The sequence below is a fragment of the Pristiophorus japonicus genome, chromosome 4 (genome assembly GCF_044704955.1).
Source record: "Pristiophorus japonicus isolate sPriJap1 chromosome 4, sPriJap1.hap1, whole genome shotgun sequence".
NCBI classification, from domain to species: Eukaryota; Metazoa; Chordata; class Chondrichthyes; family Pristiophoridae; genus Pristiophorus; species Pristiophorus japonicus.
In genome coordinates this window covers 133,456,966-133,469,513 of record NC_091980.1, presented here as the reverse complement: position 1 = coordinate 133,469,513, position 12,548 = coordinate 133,456,966, and the positions used below count along the sequence as shown (strand labels likewise).

The 12,548-nt window shown below is 41.0% G+C and overlaps 1 protein-coding gene across 5 annotated transcripts in view; it reads left to right on the top strand.

Annotated features, from left to right (window-relative positions):
* The window catches only part of clint1a (clathrin interactor 1a), a 215,066-nt gene that overhangs the window by 167,650 nt on the left and 34,868 nt on the right, over nt 1–12,548 (top strand). For all 5 annotated transcript variants that reach the window (XM_070878585.1, XM_070878586.1, XM_070878582.1 and 2 more), the window contains one exon: nt 11,064–11,329. In XM_070878585.1, coding sequence (XP_070734686.1) covers nt 11,064–11,329 — 266 coding nt within the window. The remainder of the gene's footprint in view (nt 1–11,063; nt 11,330–12,548) is intronic.

The window sequence follows — 12,548 nt, the reverse complement described above, 5'->3', positions numbered from 1 at the left end:
TCATCACTCCATTTGACTTTTACGATTTCTGTTTGCAGGCTTCATTACAGGTCCGTTCACTTATTGAGAGTTAATATAACTTTGTTCCCTCTGTATCAGAGGAGTAAAATCCCATACATGTCTGAAACTGATGTACAGTGTTTAATAATAATCAGGTATGTGTATTAATGAGAAGCTTTGGGTTCAGGGAAAAGGGCCAGAGTGTAAAAGACCACCAAGGTGGAAGAGAGACTATTTTTGAGGGAGCGATAATAAACCATTCATTGCTTCCCTTTACCAAGGCTCTCACTGTGAGGAAAAATGTCAGAGTTTTGCATTGATTGTTCCAAAAGCCAGGAAAATGATCAGTAGCCATGATCACAGATCACTTCTTACACCCATTATACAAAACAACAGTGGAGCATGCCGTGTTGTAGAATGTAGCACAGGATGTTGCTGTAGATGTTTAAAGGTGTAAGCTTTTAGGAGCTGTTAATAATGGATGTGTTAATTGATTTTCATGTCTTATTCTTGGGTCTTGAGGCCATTTGACATGTTTTAATATCAAATAACAGGTGTTAAGTTTCAGGGCTTTAAAAGACATTGTCCTTCTAATTTATCAAATCTTCAACTGATGCACAGTGATGTTTTAGAAGAGCTGGCTTACTGTGGTAAAGCAAAATGTTTTAATGAAGACGCATAACCTAACGATCACAACATAAGATTAATTCTCTGAAGTGCTGTGAACCCCAAGACCTTCTAGTCTATATGGCTTCTGATGTCATCATTAGTTTGAACTCTTGTCAAATCATTATTTGTTACATTTGATTTAACCTAAATGTGTCCTTTTTTAAGCATCGAATTTGCGTTTTGTCAGTCACGCTCCAGACATCATGCTTTGTTACAGATGTAAGTGACATTAAGAAAAGCCAAATAAGCAAGAAGTGCAATCATTTAACGCTGAGTCTGGAATTTAGTCTGAAATGTACAAACGTTTTCCAGTCTATACAATTTCACAGTTGCCTCGTCAAACAACAATTTGAACTGACGGTGTATTTACTTAATAACAATTAGACACTGTGACCGTGAAGGAATATAGCTCCACCTTGACATCAGAATAATACATTGCATGTTACTAAATATTAGGAAGCCTGAATATTGGGAAGACTGAAGCCATTGACTTTGGACCCTGCCACAAACTCCATTCATTGACCACCGTTTCTATCACTTTCTCTGGCAACTGTCTGAAGCTGAGCCAGATTGTTCGCAACCATGGTATTGTGTTTGACCCTGTGATGAGCTGCCGACCACATACCCGCTCCATCACCAATACTGCCTGCTTCCACCTCCGTAACATCGCCCGACTCAAACCCTGCCTCATCTCATAAGAACACAAGAAGAAATAGGAGCAGGAGTCGGTCATGTGACCCCTCGAGCCTGCCCGGCCATTTAATAAGATTATGGCTGATCTGATCATGGACTCAGTTCCACTTCCTTGCCTGCTCCCCATAATTCTTTAATCCCTTATCGCTCAAACATCTGTCTATCTCCGCCTTAAGTATATTTAATGACCCAACCTCCACAGCTCTGGGGCAGAGAATTTCACAGATTTACAACCCTCTGAGAGAAAAAATTCCTTCTCAGCTCAGTTTTAAATGGGCAGTGCCTTATTCTGAGACTATGCCCCTTAGTTTTAGTTTCCCTATGAGTGGAACTATCCTCTTTGCATCCAACTTGTCGAGCCCTCTCATTATTTTATATGTTTCGATAAGATCATCTCTCATTCTTCTGAACTCCAATGAGTATAGTCCCAACCTACTCAACCTAACTTCATAAGTCAACCCCTTCATCTCCGGAATCAACCTAGTGAACCTTCTCTGAACAGCCTCTAATGCAAGTATATCTTTCCTTAAATCCGGAGACCAAAATTGCATGCAGTACTCCAGGTGTGGCCTCACCAATACCCTGTACAGTTGTAGCAGGACTTCTCTGCTTTTATACTCTATCCCCCTTGCAATAAAGGCCAACATTCCATTTGCCTTCCTGATTACTTGCTGTACCTGCATACTAACTTTTTGTGTTTCATGCACAAGGACCCCCAGGTTCCTCTACTGAAGCACTTGGCAATTTTTCTCAATTTCAATTATAATTTGCTTTTCTATTTTTTTCTGTCACAGTGGATAGCCTCACATTTTCCTACATCATACTCCATCTGCCAAATGTTTGCCCACTCACTTAGCCTGTCTATCTATATCCCTTTGCAGAATTCTTTTGTGTCCTCACAACTTGTTTTCCCACCCATTTTTGTATCATCAGCAAACTTAGCTGCATTATCAGTCCCTTCATCCAAGTCATTAATATAGATTGTAAATATTTGAGGCCCTAGCACCGATCCCTGCAGCACCCACTAGTCACTGTTTGCCAACCGGAAAATGACCCATTTATATCGACTCTGTTAGTTAGCCAATCCTTAATCCATGCTAATATATTACTCCTGACCCCGTGAACTTTTATCTTGTGTAGTAACCTTTTATGTGGCACCTTCTTGAATGTCTTCTGGAAATCCAAACACACCACATCCACTGATTCCCCCTTATCCACCCTGCTCATTACATCCTCAAAGAACTCCAGCAAATTTGTCAAACATGATTTCTCTTTCATAAAACCATGCTGACTCTGCTCGATTGAATTATGCTTTTCCAAATGACCTGCTACTGCTTCCTTAATAATGGACTCCAGCATTTTCCCAATACCAGATGTTAGGCTAACTGGTCTATAGTTTCCTCCTTTCTGTCTGCCTCCTTTTTCAATCCGCTGGGACCTCATCTGCTGCTGAAACTCTCATCCATGCCTTTGTTACCTCTGTTGACTATTCCAATGCTTTGGCTGGCCTCTCATCTTCCACCCTGCTTGTACAAAACTCTGCTGAAAGTCTCATTCACTCATCACACCTGTGCTTGCTGACCTACACTGACTCCCGGACCGGCAACATCTCAATTTTAAAATCCTCATCCTTGTTTTCAAATCCCTCCATGGCCTCGCCCCTTCCAATCATTGTAACCTCATCCAGCCATATAATCCTTCAAGATCTCTGCGCTCCTCCAATTCTGGCATCTTGTGCATTCCCGATTTTAATTGCTCCACCATTGGTGGCTGTGCTTTCAGCTGCCTTGGCTCTAAGCTCTGGAATTCCCTCCATCTCTCTACTCACTCTCTGCAAAGGTGACAGTATAATTGCAAATTCTGACATGATGCTGGAAAGCAACAAACCTTTTTTGCTTCACCCGCCCTCCACCCCGTTAGTAGTTTGAATACAGGATTATGACAGGGAAATGTGTCGTTTATTACGCCACACACCTATATTTCAGACAGTTTTTAGTAGATTTGAAATGCGATTTTAAAAGCAAACATTTGCGCTTATATAACATGTTATCACACTTTTCAACTCATCCCACCGAGCTTCAAACACACTGAATTATAATGTGCAATTATGTGTGTAAACATGGCAGCCATTTTGCATGCAGCAAAGTGCCACAAATGGCAATAAGGTGAATATACAGGTAGCCTGTTTTATCGTTATTGTCTAAGGGAGAATGTTTGGAAGGACACTGAATGAACTTGGGATCTTAACACCCACAGGAACGGGCAAATTTGGCCCCAGTTTAACAATTAATCTGAAGGAAAGTACCTCCAACAATGTAGCACTCCCTCAGTGCTGCATGTGTGTAATGCTATCTCAGTTAAGTATTTTCACAGCGCAGGAAATTGTTTTTGGATTGGTACCAGAATATGCTTTCATGTGTATTTTCTAATATGGATCCCCATGTTTTTCCCTCTCCTGTAGGTGCTGACTCTTCCATGGCTATAGTTCCATGAGCAAGCACTGAAATCCCTCCTGTATCTCATTCACATGGTTGTTTATCATATGGGTCCAGTCAGCAAGCTCTTTGACTATGGGGAGCATCACAGCCAGGCCTGATTTTAGTCTGCATTAGCTGTCCACATACCTGCACTTCCAGCAGTGGTCACTGGGCATTGATCAGGATTGGAGCCGGATCTCTCCCTAAGGTGGTTGTCATGTCCCTGAGGGAGTTACCAGCTACCTCATCAAAAGGGATTGAATCAGGGACCTTGTCTAATTTATTGTTCCCCATTGCTGTTGCATGTTACGTGTAACTGTTGTGTGCCAGAAGTAGTTTTTAGTTTCGGAGAAGTGACAATAACAGCATTTTTAATAAAATTACCACAAATCCACTTGATGATCTTGCTTATCATGAATATCTCTTTATTATCTCTGCATTCATTGAGATTTTCACCGATTCAGAACTAAGATTTTACACAGTTCATCAAAAATAAAACGTCCTTTAGAAACCAACTATAAAAATATTCTATATTTTACTGTTCCACCAAACGTACTCTTTGCACACAGCAGCAATGAAGCCTGCGACTTTAAAGGACAGAGTTTCACGGCTTGAGTTTATAAAGCATTACAGAGCATCATTTGTATTTGGTATTTGTATTTACTGCTATCTTTTACAGAGGTGATCTAGTCTTACGCTTTCAAAACATTTTGCAACATTAGATTATAGCCTTGCATCTCACTTCCAGGTAGTAATTCTGTGTATAATCCAATTGAGGAGAGCCTGGCAGCGTATAGTAAGAGATTAATGAACTGAGCACCGTTTAGAAATGCTAAGTCCTACTTTCGACTAGTTACTCATACCTTTAAATACAGCTTTTTAAAAAAAAAAAAAAAATTCTACAGCAGCAGTTCAGAGGTGGTTTTGCTTTACGTTCAAATTGATGGGGAGCGAATTGGAAGGGTAGTGAGTGGGGGCGGGGGAGGGAGAATTCAAAAGTCCATGAATACTTTTGCATACGGTGCTTGTCGGTACTTATTAAGAACCTGGTTTTGAGAGTTTTAAAAATATCATAATTGGTAGTCTCAAGAAGTTGATTTACATGTGCTCATTTTATCCAGTTATATGTACATCTAAATGCTACTTGACGCAGATACCTGTAATAGGTTTATATAACCTAAATGCTTTTAAGGTCTCATAACCATTCAAAAATGATTAATCTGGGCTGAATGTTATTTCTAGAGGGACCGTAAGTGTTATAAAAGGATTAATCAAATTTGAAAAATGATTTCTAAAGGGACTGAAACTGTTCAGCAATGATTAATCTTCTTTGAGAAATGATTTCCGAAGGGGCTATTACCATTGCTGTACAGCTTCTAAATTAATACAGGCAAAGACAGCTCAAAACTGACTTATTTGTCCTATTAGTCTCTGAGTCTCAACCCAGTGAAATGGGGGCATTTAGCCTGATCAACTATAGATTCAGTCTGCACCCCTCTGTTTCCCTGACCCCAACCAGGCCAATTGAGTCATGGTACCACTCTGTGGTCCTGAGCTCTTTCAAGCAGTGAGTCTCTTAGATTTGATCCCCATGCTGGGTTAGGTAATCTCAGCTGTGCTAGCAGTAGAGACATTACAATTAATAGGAGAGTGGTGGGGAGGGGAGAGGAATCCTCCAAGGTTGCTTTTCATTGTGTGTGTGTGTGTATGTGAGGCCAGGATTAAGCTGCGATGCCCTTTACGGTTGAATAATCTGCCACTCACTGGACTCAGACTCGTACATGAAGAATAGCTACTCATATAAATAAATAGAGAGCAACCAGTACTGGTAGAACCATAATTGGAACATGAGAGGGTAGAAAACTGAGGGGAAGAGGAACAGGGAAGAGAATATCTGCAGCTTCCTCATTAACAACTTACATTTATTTAGCACCTTTAATGTAGTAAAACATCCCAAGGAGCGTTATCAAACAAAATTTGACACCGAGGCACAGGAGATATGAGGACAGATGACCAAAAGCTTGGTCAAAGAGGTAGGTTTCAAGGAGAGTCTTGAAGGAGGAGAGTGAGAGATATAGCAAGGGACGAAGCAGCTGAAGGCACGGCCGCCAATAGTGCAGTGATGAAAATCGGGGATGCGCAAGAGGCCAGAATTGGAAAAGCACAGATATCTCCAAGTCTATAGATCTGTAGGAGGTTAGAGATAGGGAGCGGCGAGGTTCTGGAGGGATTTGAAAAGAAGGATGAGAATTTTAAAATTGAAGTGTTGCTGGACTAGGTAGGAGCCGATGTATTGAACCAGATATACAGTCTACTAATAATCTGAAGTCAATTTTGGATTTAAAAAAAACTATTTATCGAATAATGTGAATTAAGCAACGGAAATAACACAGCAAAGTGGGAATGCATTGCTTACAAAAAATTTAAAGATTGGATTATTTAAATTAAGTAAATTTAAATTAAGAGGAGTAATCTATATAACTGATCTGTGCCATAACTTTGCCAAACAATCTCTTGTCTTTTGATGTTTACATATTTCTACTAAAAAGTGACCGATTCTTGAACTCAGTGTTGAAGGATCTTGGTCAGAAATTTACAAATAAGTGTTACCAAAAACGGTTTCATACATTGGAATAAAGTCGAGGATGACACACTATCAACAAAATTGTATTGCCACCCCCGCACTTCAGATTATTCCTGTTCAAGATTCTTCTATCTGGAGAGAAGGTGTTGAGAGAGAATCAGGGTAAAGAGATTGTTTGGAAAGAGGTGCTTTTGCAGATGTCTTTATGAACTCTCAAAAGTGCACCCTAATCTGACTATGGTTCTTGATTTCTTTCAACTCAGGCTGTGATATTATGAAGGAAACATTTTGAATAACAGAATAGGCTCAATATCCCTCCACATCAACTATTATTTCATATAATTGTATACTGATGAATTTAATTAAATCAATAACTCACAGCATTACCATTGTGCTGCTGATGAGACCAAGTGCTGTGAAGGAGTGCAATGATCACAGGAAGCACTGCTGTTCACTCTGGGATAGACAGCAGGTTGTGATGTCAATGAAGCAGAATAATATCTGCTGATTTGAAAGAGGACATTTATTTTAATTTTTTTGTGAATTTCATATGCATCAAGGTAAGGGATGTTCGTGCTGGGTAATGGGACGTTCATTTCAGGCACCTGGTAATTGCCTTTTGATGAGAAAGCCACAAGGTTCTTGGATGAAGTCTTTCGGTTCCACAGTTATTTCATCAGGATCTTTCCCCTCAGATTGATCTCATGGTTTAGGCTTTTCAAACGACTGTATACGTAAAGTATATATTGTAATTTGTTGTTTTAATGACCACTGTTGTGCTCATCGAGGTAAGGGATGTTGGTGCTGGGAAGTGGAACATTCCCAACATCCATAGAAACATAGAAAATAGGTGCAGGAATAGGCCATTTGGCCCTTTGAGCCCCAATATGATCATTGCTGATCATTTTATGCAACTTTAGTACCCCATTCCTGCTTTCTCTCCATACCCCTTGATCCCTTTAGCCGTAAGGGTCACATCTAACTCCCTTTTGAATATATCTAACAAACTGGCCTCAACAACTCTCTGGTAGAGAATGCCACAGGTTCACAATTCTCTGAGTGAAGAAGTTTCTCCTCATCTCGGTCCTAAATGGCTTACCCCTTACCCTTAGACTGTGACCCCCTGGTTCTGGACTTCCCCAACATCGGGAACATTCTTCCTGCATCCAACCTGTCCAATCCCGTCAGAATTTTATATATTCCAGTGAATATAAGCCTAGTCGATCCAGTCTTTCTTCATATGCCATCCCAGGAATCAGTCTGGTGAACCTTTGCTGCATTCCCTCAATAGCAAACACGTCCTTCCTCAGATTAGGAGACCAAAACTGTACACAATATTCAAGGTGTGGCCCTTGAATACAATATTCACTGTCTGATGCAGATCCAGAGTAAAACATCACCCACTCTGTCTCAATATTGGGACTATTTCCACTCCTATCTGGTTTGGCCTACATGTGACTCCAGCTTCACATTATGTAGTTGACTATTAATGCCATCGGGGCAATAAATACTGTCGCTCACAGTCCAAATGCAAATAAGAAAAAGGTATGCTTTGGGAATGTGTTACTGTGCAGCAATGAACAGTGTTGAACAGGCTTCAGTGCTCATAGGGCGGGGAGCTGCAGCCCAATATGCCTCAGCAATATAAGCACCAAACATACTACTGGTTCCTATGTCTTCCCTCTTTCCCGCTCCCCCTCGCACCATTTTCCAAAAAAAAAGACAGCTCTTGTTTGAGACCTTCCCGGTGCCTACATGAGTAAATGCACCTCTGGGTGTGGTACTGAGACATACTAGACCATCCCTGGCCCATGCTCACTTAATCAAACTCCCTTCGCAATACTTTGGGTGTTAAAATAGGACTGTGTTCCGGGATTACGACGGATAAAACAAAATATCAGCCAAAGCTTTTGCGCCTGATGACAACACGCACAAAAGCCTGTGAAAATTTGGTGGACATTTGGTGATGATTGAATTGGCTTGTCTATGGTGCATCGATAGCAGAATAGCCTGCTGATGGTTCAGACGGACAACGACCCCTTGGATACAGCCCTAAACATAAGAACATAAGAAATAGGAGCAGGAGTAGGCCATAAGGCCCCTCGAGCCTGCTCCACCATTCAATAAGATCATGGACTCGGCTCCACTTCCCCACCCGCTCCCCGTAACCCCTCACCCCCCCCCCCCCCCCATCGCTCAAGAAACCGTCAATTTCGGTCTTAAATAAATTTATGACCCAGCTTCCACAGCTCTCTGATGTAGCGAATGCCATAGATTCACAACCCTCAGAAGAAATTTTTCCTCATCTCAGTTTTAAATGGGCGGCCCCTTATTCTAAGATCATGCCCTCTAGTTCTAGTCTCCCCCACCAGTGGCAACATCCTCTCTGCATCCACCTTGTCAAGCCCCCTCATAATCTTTTATATTTCTATAAGATGACCTCTCATTCTTCTGAATTCCAATGAGTAGAGGCCCAAACTATTAAACCTTTCCTCATAAGTCAGTCCCCTCATCTCCAAGATCAATCTAGTACACCTTCTCTGAACTGCCTCCAAAGCAAATATATCCTTTCGTAAATATGAAAACCAAAACTGCACGCAGTATTCCAGGTGTGGCCTCACCAATACCCTGTATAGCTGTAACAAGACTTCCCTGCTTTTATACTCCATCCCCTTTACAATAAAGGCCAAGATTCCATTGGCCTTCCTGATCACTTGCCTTTACCTGCATTCTATCCTTTTGTGTTTTATGCACAAGTATCCCCAGGTCTCGCTGTACTGCAGCACTTTGCAATCTTTCTCCACTTAAATAATAACTTGCTCTTTGATTTTTTTTCTGCAAAAGTGCATGACCTCACACTTTCCAACATTATACTCCATCTGCCAAATTCTTGCCCACTCACTTAGCCTGTCTATGTCCTCCTGCAGCCTCTTTATGCTAGCTGTGTCGAACGTGAGTATTTATTTTTGAGAGGAAGATATGGTGAGAAAATTTGTCAGGGTTCAGTTTCACCTAAAATCTACTGTCAGGAAATGATGATGGGTAGCAGATGCTGTTTTCATTTTTGATAAATTTACTAGCTATGCCCTTAGCTTTTACTAAATGGGTGGATGGTTAAGGCCTGCCCTTTCTGCAGCTGTTAATAAAATGAACAGTTTAACCTGCTATTATATGGGAATGAAGTCTTGGGATCTGAAGAAAATGATTCTGACAAACAGTACAAGTGGACTTTTATTTTACATAGATTAGCTGCATTTCTTTGAAATCCTATTTGCTGACGGTTTACAGTCAGGACTACTTTGCTGAGTCTAGATCCAATTTTACTGCGAATCCTGGGAGCATCGTGGACATTTGTCACCCAGGTCATTGAGAAACATTGAATGCCTTTTGTAATATTAACAGGAATAGCTCTTGTTACTGTAATGTTAGCCCTGATCACATTCAAAACACAATTTTGCATAAAAATATTTAAACATTTACTTCACTTGCTCTGTCATCCTTTTTTTCTCTTCGGTTCTCTCGCTCCTCTCGCTATCCTTTTTAATTTTAACTTCAGATTTTATAACATAGCATCCTGATCATGTGCCTCAAGCATCTTGGCCCACTTCATAAACAGAGAATTACTTTGCATTGCAATGACTAGTATGGTGACAGCTTGACGGCCATTTTGTGCACAGCAAGCTCCCCCACGCAGAAACTAGGATGAATGACCAGTTATAATCTGTGCTTGGTGGTGTTTGAGAGAGAGAAATGTTTAGACACTGGGAGAACTTACTGCTCTTCTTCAAATAGTGCCACGACTCTCAGATCCTTAATGTCTACAAGGACAGGCAGTCAGGGTCTCACAGTTTAACGTCTCATCTGAAGAACGGTACTTCAGACAGTGCGGCATTTGCTCACTACTGCACTGAACCGTCAGCCTAGATATAAAGACGTTAAACCGAGGTCCCGTCTGCTCTCTCAAGTGGACGTAAAAGATCCCATGGTATTATTTCAAAAAAGAGCAGGGGAGTTATCCTCGGTATCCTGGCCAATATTTATCCTCCAATCAACATAACAAAAACACAGATAATCTGGGTAATTATCACATTGCTGCCTGTGGGAGCTTGCTTGTATGCAAATTGTCTGCCGCGTTTCCCACATTACAATAGAGATTACACTCCAAAAGTACTTCATTGGCTGTAAAGCGCTTTGAGACGTCCCGTGGTTGTGAAAAGAGCTATATAAATGCAAGTCTTTTTCTTTATTCACACACACAAAAATATAGCTATACATTCTTACACAACGTCTGCCACGTCAAATAAGAGATCAAGTAGAAGTTACTGACATATTTGAAATTAAGAAGAAATTGTTTTTCCAGTCATTGGCTGCATCTCAAACTTGAGAGGATGAAAATTTAACATGTATATAAGCCACACCCCCCAACTGAAACCTTTTGGGGGGAGGGGGGTGAGAGGTTTATATGTGATTTAATATAGTATTTTTGTGTACCTTGCTAAAACTAATGAAAATATGCAAAAGGGGAAGGGATGGTCCAGAAGTGCTGCTATCTATAGATATAAGCTGAGCATGTCTGGTTGCATTGATTCTGGTTCATTGCACACTGCTTATTTCATTCACTGTTACCCCCTTACTTGCAGGCACACCAACTAGTGGGAACGCCGATTTTGGTGAATGGAGTACCTTCAACCAAGTTCAGTCCAACCAGACCGGCATGTCAAGTGGGGACCCTTACAACAACATGCAACATGCCCCTGTCCAACCTCCTCCAGCTGCCATGGAGCTATTCAATCTGACGTCTGGTTTGCAGTCAACCATGACCTCATCCCAGAGCATGAACTTTGCTGTGTCAGCTGCCAACACCATAGCTGTCACTGGTTCCAGTATGTCCATATCCAGATCCCAGGTGGGTGCAAGTTTGTGACCAGGAGTTAGTACCCTATATAGGTTAGAGCTCGGCTGTCCGAGCTTGATTTATTTTTTATGTTGGATATGAAATGTCGGGGACAGCAGTTCAGGAGAGTGTTGGTTGCCAGCTCTGCTTAAAGGGCTGTCACTTGGATTTCAGTGAAGTGCAATGGTGGGCATGTTAATGTTTTGAGCTGTGAGAAATGTCCGGAGGTACTTAGAGAGAAAAAAACTGGAGAGATCTGAAGGGAAAAGATGCACAGAGCAGATTGTCAAAGAGAAAAGAACAGTTATGTCTTGGCTGTTGATGTTACCTAGTTCTGATGAATGATGTCCACCTGAAAGGTTGCTGGACCTAGTGTGAATTTTCCAACATTTTCTGTTTTCAGTAGTTACAGATTTACTTTTTCAACCCTGGGACCTTCTCGTCTGTATGGCTTAATGCTACATGGTACAGTACATTTAGCAGGGTGTACGTTTGCAGGTGGAGTGAGCATTTTGAGCTGTAAGAACACTCGGCTGAAAGACTAGAATTAGTCATTACTAGAAATAATGATGAACTAATTGTTTTACACAAGTATTCATCAGCCCAAGTGCAATTTTCCCTGCAGAGTGTTAATATGGCTAGTAACAACATTGTTGTATTACTGATGGATTCCCACTTAGCTCAGCAAATGTCATTCGGCACTAGAGCTGTGATAGTGTTGCTTATAACTTGTGCTTTTTGGTGATTAGTGAAGTTATGCACAAAATACTGGAAGGTACGTATAATATTTAACATACTTGATCTTCTTCTTAGGCGGTCCCTATATTACTCAGGTTATTGCGCTTTTTGAAAGGATGGCCATTTATTATTGACTACTACAACAATAGCCCCACGCCTTATGTAGCACTTTAACTTTAACTTAAACGTTCCAAGGTGCTTCATGGACCTTAGTAGGAAAGTTAGGAGAGGTGACTAAAAGCCTGAAGAGAAGGGTTTTGAGTAGACTGAGCGAGGATGTGAAGGGGTTTATGGAGGAAGTTTCACAGGCCCTTGAGAAGATAAGAAATCACATCCCAGTCACCACAAAAATAATTTGATAGCTCACTGTGAAGGGTTAAAATAAATGTAACTATTAACTTCTACATTTGTGCACATGTCAACAGTTGCTTAGTTTGTTTTGTGATTTTCTCCTCTTGTCTCTCCCGAAAGCTCTGACTAGTAGATTCACAGT